Here is a 22,126-nt window from a genome sequence, read left to right on the forward strand (position 1 = left end):
ATATCCCACATTGCTTAACTTTGTCCATATGAGATATCCCGGACACATAAGGATTGCACCACACTTCTCGAATGTCATGATCGATGCGATTGGGGTGTATGAATATGGATGAGAGAAGAATTTCACAGGTAATTAATTATTGGACTTAACTGGATTGAGTAACACGAACAACACCGATAATTTTGTGGTGACGCTCAACGACTCTTTCAATATTATTAAGAACAAAAAACATACAAAATACAATAACCCTACACCTCTGTTTATATTAGCCAAAGTTTAACTCGTTTCCATTCCAACTCTAATTCCTAATAATACTCAAGTAGATAATAAATAAACTCTATCTCTAACTCTTATCTCCTAATAAAAATAATTATTTAATCTAAATTCTAATATTTATCTTCAACCACTTTATCCAGTTAACCTCTTATACTTCTCGATTGTTCATATTAACCCTCGTTTATACGTTTCATCAAGATTATATTCTTCGGTAATAACGCTTGGGCGAGACAAATTTTGATAGGTGAATCTCTTAGGAGGTTTTTACCTTTTATTTTAAGGTGTAACTTTATCTGCCAATCGTCACAAGGAATGAAGGAATCCTCGAATGAATTGAATGTAAGTATTAAGTTTAAAATGGATTTGGAATAGAAAAAGGCGTTGATAACTAATGATCTTTTCAGAATAATAACAATGACTAACCCGGAAGGTTTAGATCAATTAATATGAGTTTCGTTATAGACTTAGGTGTTGTTTGTTTTTCCTCAAAAGCACTTCTCCACCTCTTTTGTCTGCACTGAGAAGAGGGCGCGCAGAGCTTGGGCTCTGCAGCTTGTTTGTTTTTTTCGAAGATGTTTCATTAAAAAACGTCTGCGCGCCCTCTTCTCCCAAAAGTGTTGATATTATTACTTCTGACCTCTTCTACCCATTTTTATTTAATCGATCATTCATCAGATACCCCAAACCCTAACTCCACTCCTCCTCCTAACTCCTCTCCACTGCCGCCCAGCTCCTCCACCCTGCAACCCGCCGGCTGCATCCACACCGCCGCCGCTCCACTCACCACGCCGCCGCCGCTGCTCCTCCACCCTGCAACCCGCCGGCCTCTTTTCTCTTTGTCTAGGTTAAATACTCCTCCACCACCACCACCACTGCTATAATCTAATTACCTATTCTTTTAATTTTATAAGTGTGTTAGATTGTTAAAGTTTAGATTGCTAGATTTTGTTAGTTTGTTGTTAGTTTTGTTGGATTTTGTTAGATTGTTAAAGTTTTAGATTGTTAGATTTTGTTAGTTTTTTGTTAATTTTGTTAGATTTTGATTAGTTTGTAGAAAGTTTAGGTTTGTTAAATATTTTTAATACTTTGTTGTTGAATAAAGTTTGTAGTGTTTTGTTGGATTTTGTTAGATTGTTAAAGTTTTAGATTGTTAGATTTTGTTAGTTTTTTGTTAATTTTGTTAGATTTTGATTAGTTTGTAGAAAGTTTAGGTTTGTTAAATATTTTTAATACTTTGTTGTTGAATAAAGTTTGTAGTGTTTTGTTAATTGTTATTAGTTTGTAGAAAGTTTAGGTTTGTTAAATATTGTTATTAGTTGTTGTTGAATAAAGTTTGTGGTTTTGTAAATTGTTAAAGGTTTTTGTTAGTTTTTTTAGATTGTTATTAGTTTGTAGAAAGTTTAGGTTTGTTGAATATTGTTATTAGTTGTTGTTGAATAAAGTTTGTAGTGTTTTGTTAATTGTTAAAGGTTTTTGTTAATTTTGTTAGATTGTTATTAGTTTGTAGAAAGTTTAGGTTTGTTGAATATTGTTATTAGTTGTTGTTGAATAAAGTTTGTAGTGTTTTGTTAACTGTTAAAGGTTTTTGTTAATTTTGTTAGATTGTTATTAGTTTGTAGAAAGTTTAGGTTTGTTGAATATTGTTAATACTTTGTTGTTGAATAAAGTTTGTAGAAAGTTTAGGTTCGATGAATTGTTGTTTTAATAGAATTGTTGTTTCTTGTTAGTTGATCATAAAAATGGTAGAGAAACAACATTGGTCGAATGAGCAAATAAAATGTTTATTAGAAACATGCATTGAAGAGAAAAACACCGTGGGTAAAAAAGGGTTGAGTTTGCACAAAGACTCGTGGGCTAAGGTAATACGGGTTCTTAAGGAAAAGTTGGATTGGATTTGACTCAAAAACAAGTCAAAAACGCCTATGATAATCTTAAAGCCAAATACATAGGATGGTTGTATTTGAAAAACAAAACCGGCAACATCTACAACCCTCAAACAAATACCTTTACCTTAACGAACGAGGAATGAGAAGACTTTAAGAAGGTATGTTCATATATTTTTATTTTTTAACATCTACCTCTACCTTAAAGTCCACCCCTAGTTTATTTTTTAACATCTACCATTATTTTTTTAGGGGCATTCGAAAGCGGCATCCTTAAAGACAACTCCATTAGCATTTCCGGAACTTCATGCACAACTGTTTGATGAGAATATTGCCACGGGGAATCGCAAGTGGACCTCAACCCAAACATCAGTGGTTGGATCATCCTCTTGTCATCGACTCCAATCGGTCCAACAACTGATGATTATGGACAACACAGAAGATGATGCCGGCACTAGTCCTACTACCGAGTCTACTTTTGAGCCTACTCCTGAGCCTACTCCCGAGCCTACCCCCAAAAGGGCTAAAACCTCAAAACCATCATCATCTGTCACTTTTGAGGATTTAGCACTTGACATGAAAAATGCTTTGCGACATTTGACTAGGGAAAAACCTGAAAAAAAACGCCCGGTAGTTACAACAGTTGTTGAGTGTTCTGAGAAGTTAAGCTTGGTTGGGTTAGAGCCGACGGACCCTCTATATTTGGTTGCTTTTCACATTTTTGGAATGACCACGGACATGAGAGAGGCGTGGATGGCATTGCCAAATGTTCCTGTCGTGTTAAAAGGGTGGATCGAGATGACGGCTAAAAATTTAGGACTTATGAAGTAGTTTTTGTTTTGTTGAAAACATTATTTGTTTTTGGGGTATGTTTTTTTAGTTATGTTGAAAACATTCTATGCTTTTTGGTTAAGTTTAACACATTGTATGTTATTTTATGGTTATGTGACATGGTTGTTTATGCTTTATGATAATGGTTGTTTTGTTATGGCTATGTGACATGGTTGTTTATGTTTTATTAACAGGTTCATAATGAATAATGATGAGAAAATACTTCTGGTAGTTGTTATGTACTTGTATATCCGCTTTTTTTGGAAGAGGGGTTTGAAACGAAAACGAGACAATGATTCGGCAATAACGGGACATAAATACACGTTAGAGTTATTGCAAGGAAATCCCAAACAATGCATTGAATTGTTACGCATGTCCCGTGAATCATTTGTTCGACTATGTGCACATTTTAGAACAAATTATTCGTTAAAGGATAGTAAACATGTTTCGGTTGAGGAAAAGATGGCTATGTTTTTGATGATAATCGGCCATAACCAACGTTACGTGGTTATCAAGCGTAGATTTCAACACTCAAAGCAAACAATTCATAAATTCTTTCATGAAGTGTTGGATAAAATGATGTTTTTCGCCAAAGATATGATAGTACCAACTTCTTTTAATCCGAATCCAAACATTCCGGGACATAACAAGAGGCTACGAAAGATTTTTAAAGGAGCGGTTGGTGCACTTGATGGGACCTTGATACATGTTGTTGTTCCTACTAGGCAACAAGATTTATATAGAGGAAGGGGAAAGGGTGATTGTTATCAAAACGTATTAGCAATTTGTGATTTTAACATGATTTTTACTTTTCTTGTGGCCGGATGGGAAGGGGTAGCACATGATTCTAGAATATTATCAGAGGCATTATTAGATCCACACGCGCCATTCCCATTTCCACCATCATGTATTTTTATTGTTTGTTAATTATTTCTATGTTAGTTTAATATTGTAATTAATTGAAAATATTTACAGAGAAATATTATCTTTGTGACGCTGCGTATGCACACATACGAGGATTTATGGCTCCATATCGTAATGTGAGGTATTGGCTTGGAGATTTTCGTCGGAGACGTGCGTTAACCAATAAAGAAAAATTTAATCATGCACATGCAAAACTTCGAAACGTCATTGAGCGTGCTTTGGGTGTCTTGAAAGCAAGATTTCCTATATTGAAGAGGATGGCACCATTTCCATTGGAAACACAAAGGAACGTTACCGTTGCATGTTTCGCGCTACATAATTTTATTAGGAAACAAGGTTTGGACGATGAGTTGTTTACACAATACGATCAACCCAATGTGTCGATTGGAAATAGTCGTGGGCAAATTGATGCTGATGAAGACGAGGTTGAAGCACTTGGCACTGCATCAGATCGGGAATATATGACTCAGTTAAGAGATGAAATTGCTGAGCAGTTAATGCAAAATACGGAATAAATGATTTAAAAAATGTTTGTGGTATTATGAATATTATTTCAGTGTTGTTGACTATTATTTAAATTTGAATGTTGAAGACCTTTTTTATTTATATTTCAGTTTATTTAAATTTCAGCTTATTTTAGCAGTCTGCAGACGTTAAAAAACAAACAGTCTTCTTGTTGCAGACTGCAGAGTTTTGGTCCACCTCTTCTGCTACAGATGTTGGCAGATGTGGTTTCGCAGTCTTCTGACATTTTACCTCTGAAAAACAAACAGCATCTTATACATCGTTTGAAGTACTTTTGTTGCTTTGAATGTCCACATTTATAACTTGAATTGCATTATTTTGGTATAATACTTTTATAAAATTGCTAGTGGCATTATACAAGAAATTGAAAATACATTTTACAAAAGTTCAACATTCAATAGTGTTTATTGTTAATTTAAGAATCTTAAATGTATATATGACTCAGTTAAGAGATGAAATTGCTGAGCAGTTAATGCAAAATACGGAATAAATGATTTAAAAAATGTTTGTGGTATTATGAATATTATTTCAGTGTTGTTGACTATTATTTAAATTTGAATGTTGAAGACCTTTTTTATTTATATTTCAGTTTATTTAAATTTCAGCTTATTTTAGCAGTCTGCAGACGTTAAAAAACAAACAGTCTTCTTGTTGCAGACTGCAGAGTTTTGGTCCACCTCTTCTGCTACAGATGTTGGCAGATGTGGTTTCGCAGTCTTCTGACATTTTACCTCTGAAAAACAAACAGCATCTTATACATCGTTTGAAGTACTTTTGTTGCTTTGAATGTCCACATTTATAACTTGAATTGCATTATTTTGGTATAATACTTTTATAAAATTGCTAGTGGCATTATACAAGAAATTGAAAATACATTTTACAAAAGTTCAACATTCAATAGTGTTTATTGTTAATTTAAGAATCTTAAATGTATATAAACGAAACCTTTAAATTCTATCTGGTTGCTCCTAATATTTATTCAATCCACCAGATTGCTTTATTTGTAAAATAAGAGTTCTCATGCATTTGACCCGAATTCACGGGTATGAATCTTATCAAACCTCGATAACCCTTAAATGGGTTATAGCATACCATTAAATTTAAAATTAATCTCATCAAATATTTGATATGGAAATTCTATAAAATATGAATATACTAAAAATTAATATCCGATTTAAAAAAAAAAAGATATTATTTATAATTAAGAAATATTTTTATAGTAAAAAACAAATAAGTGGGTCATCAGTTTCACCAAACTCAAATAAATTTTAAACCGGGTTATAACATCTCATTTATTTGTGAAACTCTGTCATCATCAAACACCTAATATATTACAAGTTACATAATAAACAAAATTAAAATTCAAAAAATATATAAATATTATAAACAAATAATGTAAAATAAACCCCGTAATACGGGGGGATAAAAGCTATTACCGTTATAAATATACATGAAATGGCAATTATATCATTTGCTATTATTTCACATTATTCTTTTAACATGTTTACAAACCAAAATATGAAAAAAAAAACCACCTCTTCACCACCATCAAGATGACTGCCACCGACAACCACCACCATCCATCGCATCCCCCCTCCCAATCCAAAGTTTAATCATGGTGGAGTGGTATTGGTGTTGTGGAGGTAGGGTGGGGAGACGATGGTGGTGGCTTGGTGTTGTGGTGGTAGGGTGGGGAGACGACAGTGGTGGTGTGGGGAAGAAATTGGGTTTTTAAGTTTAATTACTTTTTATTTGCCCCCTTAACTTGAAGAAATGCATGTTTTGTCCTAAATCTAATGTCAAAACTTAAATTATTAGTCTTCGTTAGGAAAAAGGCCCAGTGAAAGGTCAATAAGATGAAAATTGGGATTAATATCAGCTAATAAACCAAAGCTTAAACTATTAAAATTCAATGTCCTAATTTAAATATATGAGTGTAATAAAACTGGGAAATGGATAGTTCCAGCGGGGAGCAGAAGAACAAGATGGGTCGGATTGTTAACTAACATGTTTCTTCGTTTTTAAATTTACTCATCTACTTGTGTCCAGGGGCGGACCTACATAGTAGCCGTCGGGGTCCCGGGACACCAATGTTTTTTAAAATTTATTTAGAAGCGATATAGAAAATTTTTGAAGGACCCCATATAAATTAACACTTGGACCCCATATCAATATTACCATTCTAGTCTGGTGGAAACCCCCTTCCAATACCACACGAATGACCCGAGTTCGAGCCTTGCTCTTTCCCGTTTTTTTATGTATTTCGTTTTTTAAAAATTTACTTTATATTAGTTTTAGTTTTGACTTTTGGCCCAAGGGTTTTAACATATCCCAACCCAACTCATCAGACGTAACACCCTCCACACACATCTCAACCCCACTGCTTATCCCTAACTCACGCCTCTCTCAGTTTTTCCGGCCAGCCTCCGCCCATCTCCGCCCATATCCGCCAGCCTCCGCCTCACTCCAGCCACCGTTCACCCCTCTTTGGTCTTATAAGTCTTTGTTTCCTCTGATTTTGTCTCAAACTAAAGGTAATTTTAGGGCTAATTAGTTGATTGATTTTATATATAATTATACATTTATACTCATGTTGGTTATTGTATGTTGTATATTGTTGTTAGATTGTGACTTAGTTTTCTTAAAAACTTGAACTTTAGGGTTAATTATGCAAGAATCATTGAAAAGAAAGTTTGAGCCCTCGTCTTCTTCAAGTAATACATCTAAGAAAATTGATTTGGAAGACCTTCCATCAGATTACGTTCATGTTTTTCGGGTATGAATTAAAAGTGTATGTTTCATCTAGTTTCTAATTTAGATTCTTTCTACTTACTCGTTTCCAATGACACCATAGTTCCGTGTTTTATTATGTTCCTCGCCTCGACCCGACCCGAATAACGACCGACCCGAAAAATTTTGTAAACCGAAAAATTGGGACCCCATCGACAAAAAATCCTGGGTCCGCCACTGCTTGTGTCCCATATCCATCATTCCTTATTTTTTAGATCACGTTCTTAGACTGTTCCATTAAAAAATCACATATATTTATATGTTTAAAAAATTATTCTATAACTTAAAATATTTTTAAAATAATCAACAAACACGTTTGTTGGATATATAAATATAATTAGGGAATAAATTATTAATAAAGAAATAAACAGCCTGTCTTGTTATTTAATTTGACCAAATGTCATTTCCGTTTTGATGAGGGTGGTAAGGTTATTAAAATATAAAATAGAAGGTCAATGGTTTAATTTCTATATGTAACATTTAGTTGTTTAAAAAATTAATAATAATTTAACCAATGGTAAATAAAATAACTATAAATATTATAAATTTAAATATGAGTAACTAAAACATATTTTATTATTAACAAGCTTTAAAACTAAAACAAGGTTGAAAAATAATGTAAGAATCAATATATATACAACATAAATCCCATACCATAAAATGCAGTTTGAATTAATATACATTAATACTTAATAGTATCTTTTTCCTAAAAATATCATGGAACTTCAAAATAAAGAAAAAGAAAAGGAAAGAAAATGAATATGTTTAGTAGTGACCATTCTAAGTTAAGTTTTTCCAATTTTGGGACAAATCTAACTTTTCCAACTTCAGGAATCTTTGGTCGAACACTCGGATCATTCTCCACTTATTCTTACTAGCTGTCCACAGGTTTGAACGAAACTTAAGCCGAACGGTTATAAGACGCCATTAGACGCCCGTTCATTATCTTTGGTCTCCTCATTCGCCAAAAAACGAAATAAAAATTGCCATTTGGGAATGTGGTTGCAAGAAGACTATATGACCCGATGGATTTACTATTGAATTCATTAAGTTGCTTCCTATGGCATTATGGTTCACTTTCATGAACATGGTACCATTAGTTTTGGATGCAATTCCTTATTTATGAATAAATCCCAATGAAGCCCGATCCACGATTTTAGTCGAATACCGACCTATTGCTCTCATCAGTGTTATTTCAAAGAGGAATTTCCAAGTTTCTAGCAAATCGACTAAAGATGGCGATTTACTTTGTTATTTGTGAGTCGCAATATTGCTAATAAAATATCATCTAGGGGCAAATGAGATTGTTTCATGGCTAAAGAAGTCTAAATCAAAAGCAATGCTCTTTAAAGTTGATTTTGGAAAAGCATTTGACTTAGAGTTGGGATTTTTTGGAGAATATCATGATTCACATGAACATTCCCTCATGTAGGAGAACTAGGATTCACGGTTGTCTCACATTAACTCAAACGTCAATCCTAGTTAATGGCGCACCCGCAAAATGCTTTAGCTACAAGAAGAGATTAGACAAGGTGTCCCAATCACACTCTACATATTAATTCTAATTATGGAAGCTCTTGATGTCTTCATGAAAAAAAAAACCCCGACTCGCATGGGTACGTCACACATGATAAAGACTCCTAATGATGGTTCCTTATTGTCACACCTTTTTTATGCCGATGATGCCATATTTATTGAAGAATGGAGAAAGGCCCTTACATAACTCACAAAATCTATCGAGGCTTCTTCGTTGTTTTATCTAGCACCCGGGCTCACCATTAGCTTTGTCCAAAAACCGTCTTCTTACTTGGTGTAGCTGTAGAACCATCCGTATTGGCCAAAATGGTTTCTTTGCTCCAATGTCAATCCGGTAAACTCCGGGTGGTCTTAATATGAACCACATTAAGAATTGGAAGCATGCCATTAACTCTTATAAAATCGGCGTTAAGTACCTTATTCAAGCCCCATTGCATTTCATTAATGTTTTGTTTTAGGGAGCACTAGGAGATGCTTCATATGGTGTGGTTTTGTGTCTCTCAGAACGATTCATTGGTCTTGGCTCTCTTAGAACTTAACATTTATTTTCTATCAACATGGTGGTGGAAGGAATAAAATGTACCCACGGCACTACACGTCAAGGCATGTACTATTTTATAGTGATGTGGAAATTAATCTTATAATAATAGTGGATGATGTATTCCAACTCTAGTTATATTAATCTTAGGTAACGTTGTTTGGTATGTAGGAGTGAATGGAAAAAAATGGATCATTACGAGGGAGTAATAAAAAAGAAGAGTTTTCGTTGTTTAATGGAATTCATTCTACGATTATACAAGGCATTTTATTTCGTCAAAATCATTTAATTACATCCTTTTTTCTAATAATTTTTTCAATCAATTCTTCTTTCACCCTACTCTCGGCACCACCACAGAACGCCGACGCCATCACCATCGTTGGCACTGCCACCACCACAACCTGGGCATCTTCATCGCCACGACCACCACGACCACCACCATCGTCTCAGCTGCCACCATCGTTGCTACCACCACCAATTTCACCACCACCATCACCGTCGTCTCCATCACCATCCCCTGACAACCATCACCAACTTTGTTGTCACCACCACCGTTGCCATTGACGTTTTTATTTTGGTGAATTTTCAATATTTTGAGGTAGATGCATTTTTTTTCATTGGTATTTCATTTATGAGTTTTTTATTTTTTATCTACCAAATAGCATGCATAAAGTAATGATTGTTCAGTTAACCAAGACAAATGAATATTGTCTATTTCATTCCTTCTGTCATCCCCTCCTTAATTTATTATCTCATATCAAACAGACCCTTAAACAAAAAAAAAAGACGACAAATCTAAGTTAGAATTTAGGTTAAGTGGTTATGTGTCTTATATATTGAAACCAAATTATTTTTGCTAATATATAGCTTAGGGCCCATATCACAAGAAGTATGTCACTTTTGATCTACACACCATGAAGTGAAAGCACAATTATGACTAGTGTTTTTCCTTTATAATTAAAGAAGGGAATCACCTTTTACACTATGCTTAATTACTCAGTTAAGCCTTTTGGTAATCAATTCACTTTGAACTAAAACGATTCTAGATTAATGTGGTTTTCCACTTTAAAGTAGGTCTATGCGAGTGAATAATTTTGAAGTTTGAACTAATTAACTCTCGTTTTTATTTTTGATAATTATTATATCTTTTGTACAAATTAATAGAGTAATCAATACAACATAAAATTAGTCAGAAAACCTTAGAGAGACAATTTGAAAACTTATATACATTGAAACCTCTATAATTTAATACTCGATAAATTAATAACATTGATAAAGTTAATAAATGGTCCGGTTCCAACTTGAGACCGGTACAAAATTGGATCCCAATCAATAAAATAATAAAATAATAATATTTGTGAAATCCCAATGTAAATATATTGTTACCAACGAAACTATAAATTAATAATTACTAAACTATTTCAAAATTCTAGGATTGTCTAGTAAAAAAATGAATTTATAATCACTTGTTTTTTTTAACTTAAAACATAGGATTGTTTAGTAAAAAATGGATTTATAGTAACTTGTTTTATTGTGAACTTCAAATCTATATCGATCAGTTCATCTTTAAATCTTCTCATTGAACGGACATGGAAATTTGAAAATCGATGCGTTAATTTGAGAGATGCTCAAGAATATAAGTCAACTATTTAAATTAATAATCTATTAGTTTATCAATATAATAATATCTCGATAAATTAATAAAAATATTCTGGTCTCAACATTATTAATTTATAGAGATTCTACTGTATTTGTTATTTTACAATACCTTTTGAAGCTAAAAAACTTCACGCCTACAGTAGTTTAACGAAACGGGATTCAATTAATAAGTGCACGTATATCAAATTCGCTCTATACACGTATTGCACTATTGCCAGAATGACAGTGGTAATGCGCGACCAATTAAGTGGTGCTCAGTTGTAGGCATACACAAAAACAAAATAGCAGACTAGTGTACCATACTACCATAGTTCAAGCGGGATGAAATATGCCTTGTTGAATGTTTAGACTACTCCAGAGCTTATATCAAGATGTTTAAGGTAAAATTGTTTATTTCATTATATTTAACTACGTTTGTTAACTGTGTGTTCACCAGCTTGTACTAACGTATTACTATGTCGTAATGGTTTGGAAGGATCATGAAAGGCAGGTTAAAGCGCCTTTTGAACGGATTGTAGCTCCTAGATGGCTAGATGTACTAAACCTATTAGCAGACTGACTATTATTAAAATATATCAAGTCTAATATTAATATCAATGTTTTTAACTAACCATGAATATTTGACTAAGTTATGAAAGTTAGTCAGTCAGTATAGATTGAAACTATTGTTTCCCATGCGTATAAATACGTACTGGTGCGATCGGTTGGTCGCTCGTGCATCCATATTAGTTTTGGACGGGGTGTGACCGTGTGACAACCTTGTGGTTTTACTAATTGCCATCAAAAACATTGCTTATAAACCTCTAGATCATGATATTTAAAAAATGCCCAATTTTCTTGTAGCTAGAACTATATGACAATTTTTTGATATTCGAATTTTACCGGGTTGGATAACTCAATTATTGAGTCGGGTCACAAGAATATTTTGGTTTACAGTTGAGATGTAGGGTTTCCGATTTGTATAAGGTGATCATGTTCAACTTAAGTTTTTTTTAACTTGCTTCTGGTGACTATATATAAAAATTCTTTGGAATCGAATCAACTATTCTCCGTACACATTTAACTAATTATTGACTACTATCAGCCCTATTGATTGCATCCACATCTTTAAGTTTTCAATTTAAACATGTCATCTAACACATAGCCTATTATTTTTATTGTACATATTTTTATTGTACATAGTGTTCAACCGTAAAGTTTATAATAAAAAAAATGATTAGTATATTCGAACTTGGTTCCTTTCAAAGAAGAGGACAGTGTTACCAATCCAATCAAATGTCTTCTGTTATTTCTTTGGTGTGGGTTTGTAGTCACGAGCCCAAAAACTTCATCAGTTTATTCGTCTTTTTGACTCTAGTTTTTTATCATACACCAAACAATGAGACTATTAAACCATGAATAGAATTGTTTATTAAATAATCTTCTCAAAAGTAATGCAAATGTCAATGAATAAACTACGAACTATTTATTTGGTTACTTTCTTTTTCTTTTATATTTCTAGTCTCAAAACTTATCAACTCAACTTAGTTTCGTTTGCAATAGATTGCTATATAAAAGACATCGGTTACAATATATGTTATAATTCACTTTTTTCCGTAACCTATAAAATATAAGAATGTAATTGCATTCCAACAAATACTTAACTAAAAATGCAATTTTATTAACAACTATGTGCAATTTAAAAATTATTTTTCTCAATTTTAAAAAAATATATTACAATGTCAAACTATTTAAAAATAAAAAAACCTACATAACCTGCTATCCATATAAAATATGATTATAACAAAAACGAAACTTTAGTGACCTGATTGGAACAAAAATTTTGTAAGTGACCTGATTAAAACAACTTCAAAAACTTGAATACTATTTTACATAGTAATCCTTAATACAACTACCAAAAATGTAATTAAAATGTATTATTTATCTGAACTTCCTACACTCTATCTTTTCTCTCTTGCTTACCTCTCTCATTCACTTAACGGCCAGCTTAAATCATGAACATCCATAAAGTTTAAATTATTTTGCAATGAAATACTATTATACTCCATGTGAAGAAAACTTTAGTTTAATTTCTATTTAGTTTAGATTAAATAGCATTGATTGTTAGGATACATACTAAATATCTCTATTTTTGTGGTCCATGAACATCCATAAAGTTTAAATTTTAAATAGTTAAAAGTCAAATATAAAAATAAAAATTGTAGTTTGATTATTTTAGAAAAGGAGCCACGAAACCAATACAATTTTTATCTTGATACAACAAAAAAGATAGTTTGAATATTTCTAAATTATTATTAAATATATTTTATATATGTTACATTACATAGTTACAAGTGTATTCCTATTCTACTTCATGTGTTTGGTACATATCCTATACTATATATAAATCCCATCAGCCAACGAATTATTAATTAGCATTCAAAACAAATTTCTTTGAAACAATGGCTAATTCAAGTGATCAGAAACCCGAACAAGAAGAAACATTCACTTGCGGGATTTGCATTGAACCGGTTACCCTCCGAAACAAGTTCAACCTCAACGAGTACAACAATAAATGTGTTCACCGTTTTTGCACCGAATGTATGATCAAATACATCCAGATGAAGCTAGAAGACAACCAACCAAGAATAAAATGTCCTAATACTACTTGCACGCATCATCTCAAACCCTTTTCATGCCGCCCGAAAATCACACAACAGTTGTTTGTTAAATGGTGTGATGTGTTATGCGAATCCACCGTGCTACCTATTGAGAGGGTTTATTGTCCTAACAAAGAGTGCTCGGAGTTGATTTTGAACGAGTGTGGTGATCAGAATTTGAAGAGATGCGTGTGTTTGACTTGCAAGAAACCATTTTGTTACATGTGTAAGGTTGCACGGCATGAGGGTTTTACATGTGAAGAGACTAGAAAGAACAAGGATGAAAACAATGTTTCCTTTGATGTTCTTTACAAGAAGAATAAGTGGAGGATGTGTCCCACGTGTGGGCATTGTGTAGAACGCATTGCTGGTTGCGAGCTTATTGTATGCCGGTTTGTTACCCCCCCCCCCTTCAATTCATTACGTTACAGTCGAGGGTTGTTCATGAGTCGAGCCCAAGTTGAGACATGGTGGTCTCGAGCTCGGGCTCAAAATTAAAATATATATTTAATAATTATTAAATAATATATATAACATTATGAAAAAAATAATAAATAATATATATTATTTTATATATAAAATTATAATCGAATATATATATATATAAGTAATTATAGTTGATAAATAGTAAACGAGCCCGAACCGAGATCGAGCTTGAAAATCTACTCATGACATAAAATAGAGCTCGAAAAGCCAAGCTAGAGCTCGAGCTCTGTGTAAGGTAAACAAACCAAGCTCGAGGCTAGTCGAGCACATGCTCGGCTATGGCAGGGTAGTCGATGGCCACATCCCCGACACCCCGCTATGCCCGAAATTTTGTTTTTTAAAAAAAGTTAAATGTATTTTTATGAAAAATATATGTATAATCAATGATTCAACACAATTACATAACCACTAGCTTGGTCTAGTGGTATAGGTGTATGACATCTAACCAAAAGGTTGTGGTTTTAGTCTTATTTAAGATATTTGTAAGTCTATTTTTATACAAAAGTTGTTTACACAACTCAAATCCTAATCAAGTAAGTCCATTAATTGTTTAAACCCAACAAAATGTTCCTTTTATCTAAGGTCAAAATTTTTTTTCTCTTTTGACCCAAAAAATTTCGCCTTCTCAAAGCCAGCCCTATGGCTCGTTTGCACCTTTAGTATATATAGACTAAGATTAATAATCATCATTTACATATAAAAGTATAATGAAGATAATAACAAAACAAAGCATCAATTCATATTTCTTATATATACTCTAGAAACTCAACACAATGAAACACACTATTATTCTTTCACTACCATAATCGAATGAGTACGAGCCATCCGACTCTAGTGGACTCGAAGTTCTTGCCAAAGTTGCCACCACTGCATCCGAAGTTGAATACTGAAAAAATTACGTGCCACGTGTGATTTGTGAAAAAGGCTCATGAGGTTCTAATAGAAGATTACTTCGTCGATAGCCCAAAATAAAATGAAGGTGTGTTTCGAGCAAGATTTCTGATGTCCAAAGAATTAATTTTAAAAATTGTTGCGGACATAAACGTCAATTTTGAATGATTTCAAGAAAGAATAGATGTGAAGATAAGAAAGAGTTTCATGACTTTATAGAAGGCACATCAGCGATTAACCAACTCGCAACGAGAATGTTCCCTACGAATAAGATAAATATTTAGCTATGTCTGATCAGAGCTCAAAAGAAAGCCTTGAATATTTTTTCAATATACTTATTATTTTACACGAGAAAGAGTTTTTACGTGCACCAACTAGCCACACCATTGCACTTTTGTATAATGCACATGAAAATAGACATGGTCATCTAGGGAAGTTTGGTTATATATGTACATATCGGGTATGGAGAATGTGTTTGACAGTGAGATTAGATGATGATCACCAATACCAAAGATCATGCTCGAAGGGTCATATCACATGATTTATGGGTTAGACATGCGTACTTTGATAAAGTTCAAGAAGGTGCAAGAGTCGGGAAGAAGGTGGAACGAGCTTTTGGTGTTTTTAAAATTTGAATGGGTTATAATTCAATAAACCGCCTAGGCTCATAAGCAAGAGAAGATAAGGTATGCAATGTTTTCATGCATTTATATTGCACAATGCAATATCACCGATGTACATTATAATAGATTCCTTGACCGATCAGTTGACGATAATATTATTTTGGAGTTGTGGGATTCAGATACTGAAAAACACATTTAAGACTACGATATGATCTTCGTAAAGACATTGAACAATGCATATTTTGATCTTCATTTTATAATTTACAACAGTTTGACTTTTTTTGTTTGACCTGTTTTGACTTTCTAAATTGACTTCTTAATTACTTTGATTTATTGGTGAAATCCAAGTCTAAAGCATCCACAACAACAAACCCATACAAACCGACACATTATCGCCACATCAGATTTCAAACTTTTTTTAAAAACCCAACTTTTTTCCACAACAACAAACTTACACAAACCTCATTAAAAATATTAAATATGCATTTATATTCTATATATATATACAGTATGTGTGTGTATAAAAGGGGTGGGGCCTACACTAAATGTTTGCTGCAAGTTTGCAGCCATGAACTTTTTTCCATGGACTTGGGCACACAATGGTGAATTATTGCCACCTTAAGTTTGTTGTAGTGACACATCATCCAAACAAATGAAAAGTTCATCCATTGTGGATGCTCCAAAAACTATGGACTTTTTTCCATGGACTTGGGCACACAATGGTGAATTATTACCACCTTAAGTTTGTTGTAGTGACACATCATCCAAACAAATGAAAAGTTCATCCATTGTGGATGCTCCAAAAACTCCGCAGTGTAGTAGTCAAAGTACCTTTTGTGCAGGCAAATTAACTACAGTGTAGTTAACACATTTGAAAACTAACTTAATGAATAAGGTTCAGAAAGTTGCGCAAGTACCTTCGCCTTTGACACTTTTGGTTTCTTAGCTCCGGATGCTGTGGACCTTTTGAATAAGGTTCAGAAAGTTGCGCATAGTAACGTATCGGCCCATAAGAATCGAAACTGTGTTTTTAGTAGGATTGGGTTTGCTATCCAAAAGGAGTTTGCTGCAAGTTTGCAGCCATGGACTTTTTTCCATGGACTTGGGCACACAATGGTGAATTATTACCACCTTAAGTTTGTTGTAGTGACACATCATCCAAACAAATGAAAAGTTTATCCATTGTGGATGCTCCAAAAACTCCGCAGTGTAGTAGTCAAAGTACCTTTTGTGCAGGCAAATTAACTACAGTGTAGTTAACACATTTGAAAACTAACTTAATGAATAAGGTTCATAAAGTTGCGCAAGTACCTTCGCCTTTGACACTTTTGGTTTCTTAGCTCCGGATGCCGTGGACCTTTTGAATAAGGTTCAGAAAGTTGCGCATAGTAACGTATCGGCCCATAAGAATCGAAACTGTCTTTTTAGTAGGATTGGGTTTGCTATCCAAAAGGAGGTTGCGGCGCAGCTTGTTACCCGCTTACCTGCCACTTCTTTGTAAATCGTTTGGATGTTTCTATGGTATTAATAATCCCAACTTAATGAACAATCCATGTAATTAGTATAAGCTGCATGCAATGTAGGTAAAAAATAATGATACACATGATGGTAAGGTTAAAACAAAAGTATATTTGTAATTTTGTTATTATTTTGAACAACGAATTTCTTTTAATATCATTGTCGTCTGTGGGACTTAGGACCAAGACCTAGCATCGAAAGTCTTTAACGATACGTGACATCATTCAAAGACTTCTTAGAAAAGCTTGTGGTTGGGGAGAAGCTCTATTCCTCATCTATAATATATTCGCTCTTTCGTCTCTTTAATTGTTCTGCGTTTGACATTGATAAAAACAGAGATATTACGGTTGAAATACTAGCTTAGTTTTCGGCTATGATATTCTTTTTTCATGTTAACATATGCTATGATCAAATGATCATATGTGAACATAAAAGCAGATCTAGATGTGTGCTGAATGCAGGACCATTCCAATGTATTTGATGCATTGATAATTTTCTTTAACATAAAGCTTTGATTAGATTTAATTTCCTTGTTGGAATAGATCACATTTGTTGATTTGTTCCATTATATATGCAAGACAAGTTCGTTTTAGTACTATTGTGAAACTTCATTTAGCATTCCAATTATATATTCTAACTATAAATCATTTTGTATCTTATCAAAGAGCATTTGACCCAATAGTATTTGGTGGTATAGTAGGTGTTCTCTCCATTTGGAGATTGAGGATTCAAATCCCGCTGCAGGCGAGTTAAATGGATTCAAGAGTAGGAACATTAATTGTTAAAATAAATCATTTTGTATCTCATTTAATGTAGATGACTATGTCACGCGATTAATTTTGTGGTGCATTTATATCATATAGAATCAGGGTGAGCAAGAAACGCGACTACCCGTTTTGGTTATTAAATAGGGTAAGCTCCCAGGTTTAGCATGTGGATATAATCGGAACCTAGGTTGGGTTCGGTTCCATATATAAGCAGGTTTAAAGGAAGGCCCACGAAACCCAATTGCAACTCAATCAAATAAAATTAACAATATATTTTTAATAGGAGATGATCATGATTAGTATCTAGCCCATAATATACCCCCTAACTATCGACGCCTATATAGCAATGCATTGAACTGTTAATAAGTATCGACACACTAATTTTGAAAAACACCCCTAACTAGCAAGACCCTCTGCTCATGAGATCACCATACTCATTAATTGCTACATGCTTCATCATCTCTTATTGGGATCTCTTATTGGTATGTGATTAGTATCTATTCATCATGAAAATGGTAGTTTGATCAGATGAAAGTCAATGTTACACATTTTGTCTTAATTTGCTAGAACCGTAGAACTGGACCCTATTAAGACTCGAACCATATATATACTTTTAGTCGGGTGGATCGCGGTATGCTGGAGATATTGGATATCTAAACGGACCAGAAGAAAAATACCCATTTGGACACCCCTATATGGAATGGGACTATTTCATCTAAAATTGCAAAGGCTATCTTTATAATTGCTTCTATGTTGAAAAGTGGACAATGTACTCTTGATATGTTAATTCTAGGATAAGGTTTTCACTATTGACTCATAATTAATCCACACTTTATTGTTAATATCACTTTATTTAAACGTTACAAAAAGACGGGTAGGCTATGCAACAGGTCAAAATGGATCTAGGCCAAATGATTCAGAATGAAATAGATCTCATTAAAAAAAATAAAAAACATGTGCCCCCCCCCCCAATTAAATTTTTTGGGGGCTAGTTTTTACCCGTTGTATAGTTTGAATAGACCCAAATCAAATTGACTTTCGTATAACTTGAGCATACCCAAATGAACCCATAAGTAAATACAAATCACCCAAATTAACCTGTTTATTGTTCCCTTGCCAATCAAAGTTATGACTTATGAGATTGGGTTCAAAAATATATCATTTGCTGACTCTCTGAGTCGCTGTAGTGCGTGACACCATCATTTCTTTGAATATAAAATAATAGCTCAAAAGGGGGTTGCGGCGCAGCTTGTTGCCCGTTTGCCTGCCACTTTATTGTAATCGTTTTATAGTAAATTATATAATTTAGTTATTTAATTTCAATTAAATTCATATTCAATCTAATTAGTGTTTAACCATATTCGACTTTAGTACGTTCATCTAAATGTATAGTTTTTATATCATTATATATGAAAACCTACTAAACATAAATAAAAAAGATTAAGGGTAATATAGTTTATAACCATATCGTTGCATTTATAGAATAACGAATACGCATTTAGGTGTATGCCAAATGTGTCGATCTAACACACGAAGAGTATCGACTATTCATCGCAATTGCTTGTGAAGACAATAAGAAAAGCAATGGCTACAAGAGTCAAGTCTTGTTTCTACATAATATGTTTATCTTGATGACACATTAAAGGTGCAAGATGGGCAACAAGTCCATGAGTTCATCCAAGTCGAAAAGAATGATGTAGCTAACGATATTAGCCGGAAGACACAAAGCCACAAAAACTCTAATTAAGTGAGGTACAGATTGCTCCTAGTGATTGTTATAACTTCCTTAATCATCATCCGAAGGATTGGGAGGTGGTTCCGGTTAAAAAAGGAATTTCGGGTGGCTAAATCTATAAATAAGCTCAAGTAGGAAAACAACAAACTGGCCGATTTAATAAAAAGGTCAGTTGGTGATGGTAGGAGGTTGAGTTGTTGGTTGGATAAGTGGGTGGGTACTGCCTTTCTCTAATTAAATTGGAAAAATATAAAAGATGCAAAGTCAATGAGAGGTTTTCGGAATTGGTGCCGGAAAAGAAGACCAAATTCAGGTGTTGAATTAGAAGAGTGGGAAAAGTGCATTAAACTAATGAATGCGGCAGTTTGGGTTAATGTGCCGGATCGGTGGGATTGTTAGTGGAAAAGGATGGTGTGTTCTCCGTTAGCTCGGTTAAAAGGTTAACCATGAGAAATAAAAATGATGGAAATAATTACATAACGATCGAAGTGGAGTAAATGGGTTGAACAAGTGCAATATTCACGCATGGAGAGCAGAAATTGATAGAATTCCAGCCCGAAGAGCCCTCCTACGAAGGAATATTCGGATGACTGATAGTTTGTGCCCTTTATGTGAATGGGGGGAGGAGACTGTCACACCGGCGGATCATATCTTCACAGGGCGTGGAGCCTTGTCAGTAGTGTGGGACCATATAAGTCGTTGGTGCAAGGTTCCTCTTATTTTTGGTTTCTCAGTCAAAGATCTTTTAGAGTTTCACAAGACCATCAACCTTGGAGCAAATACAAAGGAGGTGTTCCATGGAATTATCATAATCGCTTGTTGGGGACTTTGAAAGGCGAGGAACGAAAAAGTGTATGAAGAAAAGGAGGTTAATTTGACGGAGAACATAGGGATATAAAGGCAAACGACTTCATTTGGTATAAGTATAGGTGTAATCAAAGATCTTTAGATATATTAGTTGAGTTGGTGTAATTTTGATTTTATGTAACTTCTTTTCTTTTTGCGGTTGTCCTCTGAGTTGTGAGGTTTCTGGTGGGTGTCTTTGTCGGTGTTTTTATTTATAAAAGTTAACGGTTCGAAAAAAAAGATAAAGAAACTTAATATTCTTTTCTAATTTTCCTAAGTTTACTTCCCTTCTCTTCTATTTACCGACTTCAATAACGGAATTACATATACGTAATAATAAAATAAAATTCGTATAACAAAAAAAACAAAACAAAATAACATACGTGTAATCATTGAAATTATATAACCCAAAAAATTATATATTTGTAATGACAGAATCATATATGTAATAACAAAATAATATGTGTAATATAACGATCATATGTGCACTAACAGAATTACATACGTGATTATTGTTTTGTCATTGTACATAATGTTATCTAATATTTGAGAATAGCACGAGCTCGTTCAAACCATCAAACCTTTTTTTATACGTGTTATATTATCTGTCCCATAAGTTTTTTATTTATTAAATACTAATTAATATATGCATGTGTAATATGATTCTTACAGTTAGTCCATTAATTAATGGTTATTAACTCTTAAAACCATAACCTCTATATATATAAGCCAAAGTATATTCGTTCAAGAGACAATTCCCATTAAATCATTACAACAAATAATCGCGTAGACTACTACTTGTTCATGAAAAATGGTGATCAAGAAGACAGAGTCAAAAACTGAAGGATCGCCATCCGCTTTGACTCCTTCATCAGGTGATGTTGTTGTCATAGTGAGGTACGGAAAGTGCCAAAGAAATTTATCAACTGCGGGTGGTGTATACGGTTTTGATGGGCGTCAAGAGTTCATGGCAAGCCCTGAGCGTCAGGAAATTTGCATTTCTTGTAACTGTAGTCGTGATTGTCATGAGATGATAGTCGTTAATGAGATAGTCGCTAATGAGATAGTTTGAGTATTCATTAACTTAATTTTATGAATAAGTGGACATGTAGGGTTTATTATTATGTTTCTCTAACTTAATATTATGAATAAGTGGACATGTTTCATTTTTCCTAATGATGAGATCATTCATATGCAATTGTAATTTTCTATTTTCCTTCGATCATGATTTTAACAACGAAAGCCATCTTTAACTTAAAAACTCGTGGAAGAAACAATTTTAAGCACTAACGTTTTGGTATTTTAATTTTGGAAAATTGGATTTTATTGGTGCTAACTATTGCCTTTTGGTCATTGCCGGTCTCAACTAACGAATTAGTCACTGTTGGTCCCAACTTTTAATGTATTTGTTCCTAACAGTCCGCGGCTAACAGAATCCTAACGCCGTTAGTTTCAGGTCGCCGGAAGAACATGTTTGGCCGGGAAAGTCAATTTTTTTCCTGAAAACACCACCTGAACATCGCCACCACCACCAATTGACTCACCGCCAACCAACCACAATCATTTAAGCACCATCAGTTGACGTTGGTTTTAGGTTCCGACGACCTCAATTTGGGGCTTTTACTAGAAAAAGGTTCCTAAAGGTACGATACGAAGTTA

At 33.7% G+C, this 22,126-nt stretch overlaps 1 protein-coding gene across 1 annotated transcript; it reads left to right on the forward strand.

Moving 5' to 3' along the window:
* The first annotated feature begins 13,267 nt into the window (after window positions 1–13,267).
* On the forward strand, window positions 13,268–19,633 carry LOC143556140 (E3 ubiquitin-protein ligase RSL1-like). Its single transcript, XM_077045551.1, has 2 exons — window positions 13,268–13,985; window positions 19,532–19,633. The coding sequence occupies exons 1-2, from the start codon at window positions 13,404–13,406 to the stop codon at window positions 19,631–19,633; spliced, it is 684 nt and encodes a 227-aa protein (XP_076901666.1). The 5' UTR covers window positions 13,268–13,403.
* Window positions 19,634–22,126: the final 2,493 nt, after the last annotated feature.

The sequence above is a fragment of the Bidens hawaiensis genome, unplaced genomic scaffold, assembly GCF_021521415.1.
Source record: "Bidens hawaiensis isolate Kalapana, Puna unplaced genomic scaffold, B.hawaiensis_p1.1 tig00018483_1, whole genome shotgun sequence".
Taxonomy (NCBI): domain Eukaryota; kingdom Viridiplantae; phylum Streptophyta; class Magnoliopsida; order Asterales; family Asteraceae; genus Bidens; species Bidens hawaiensis.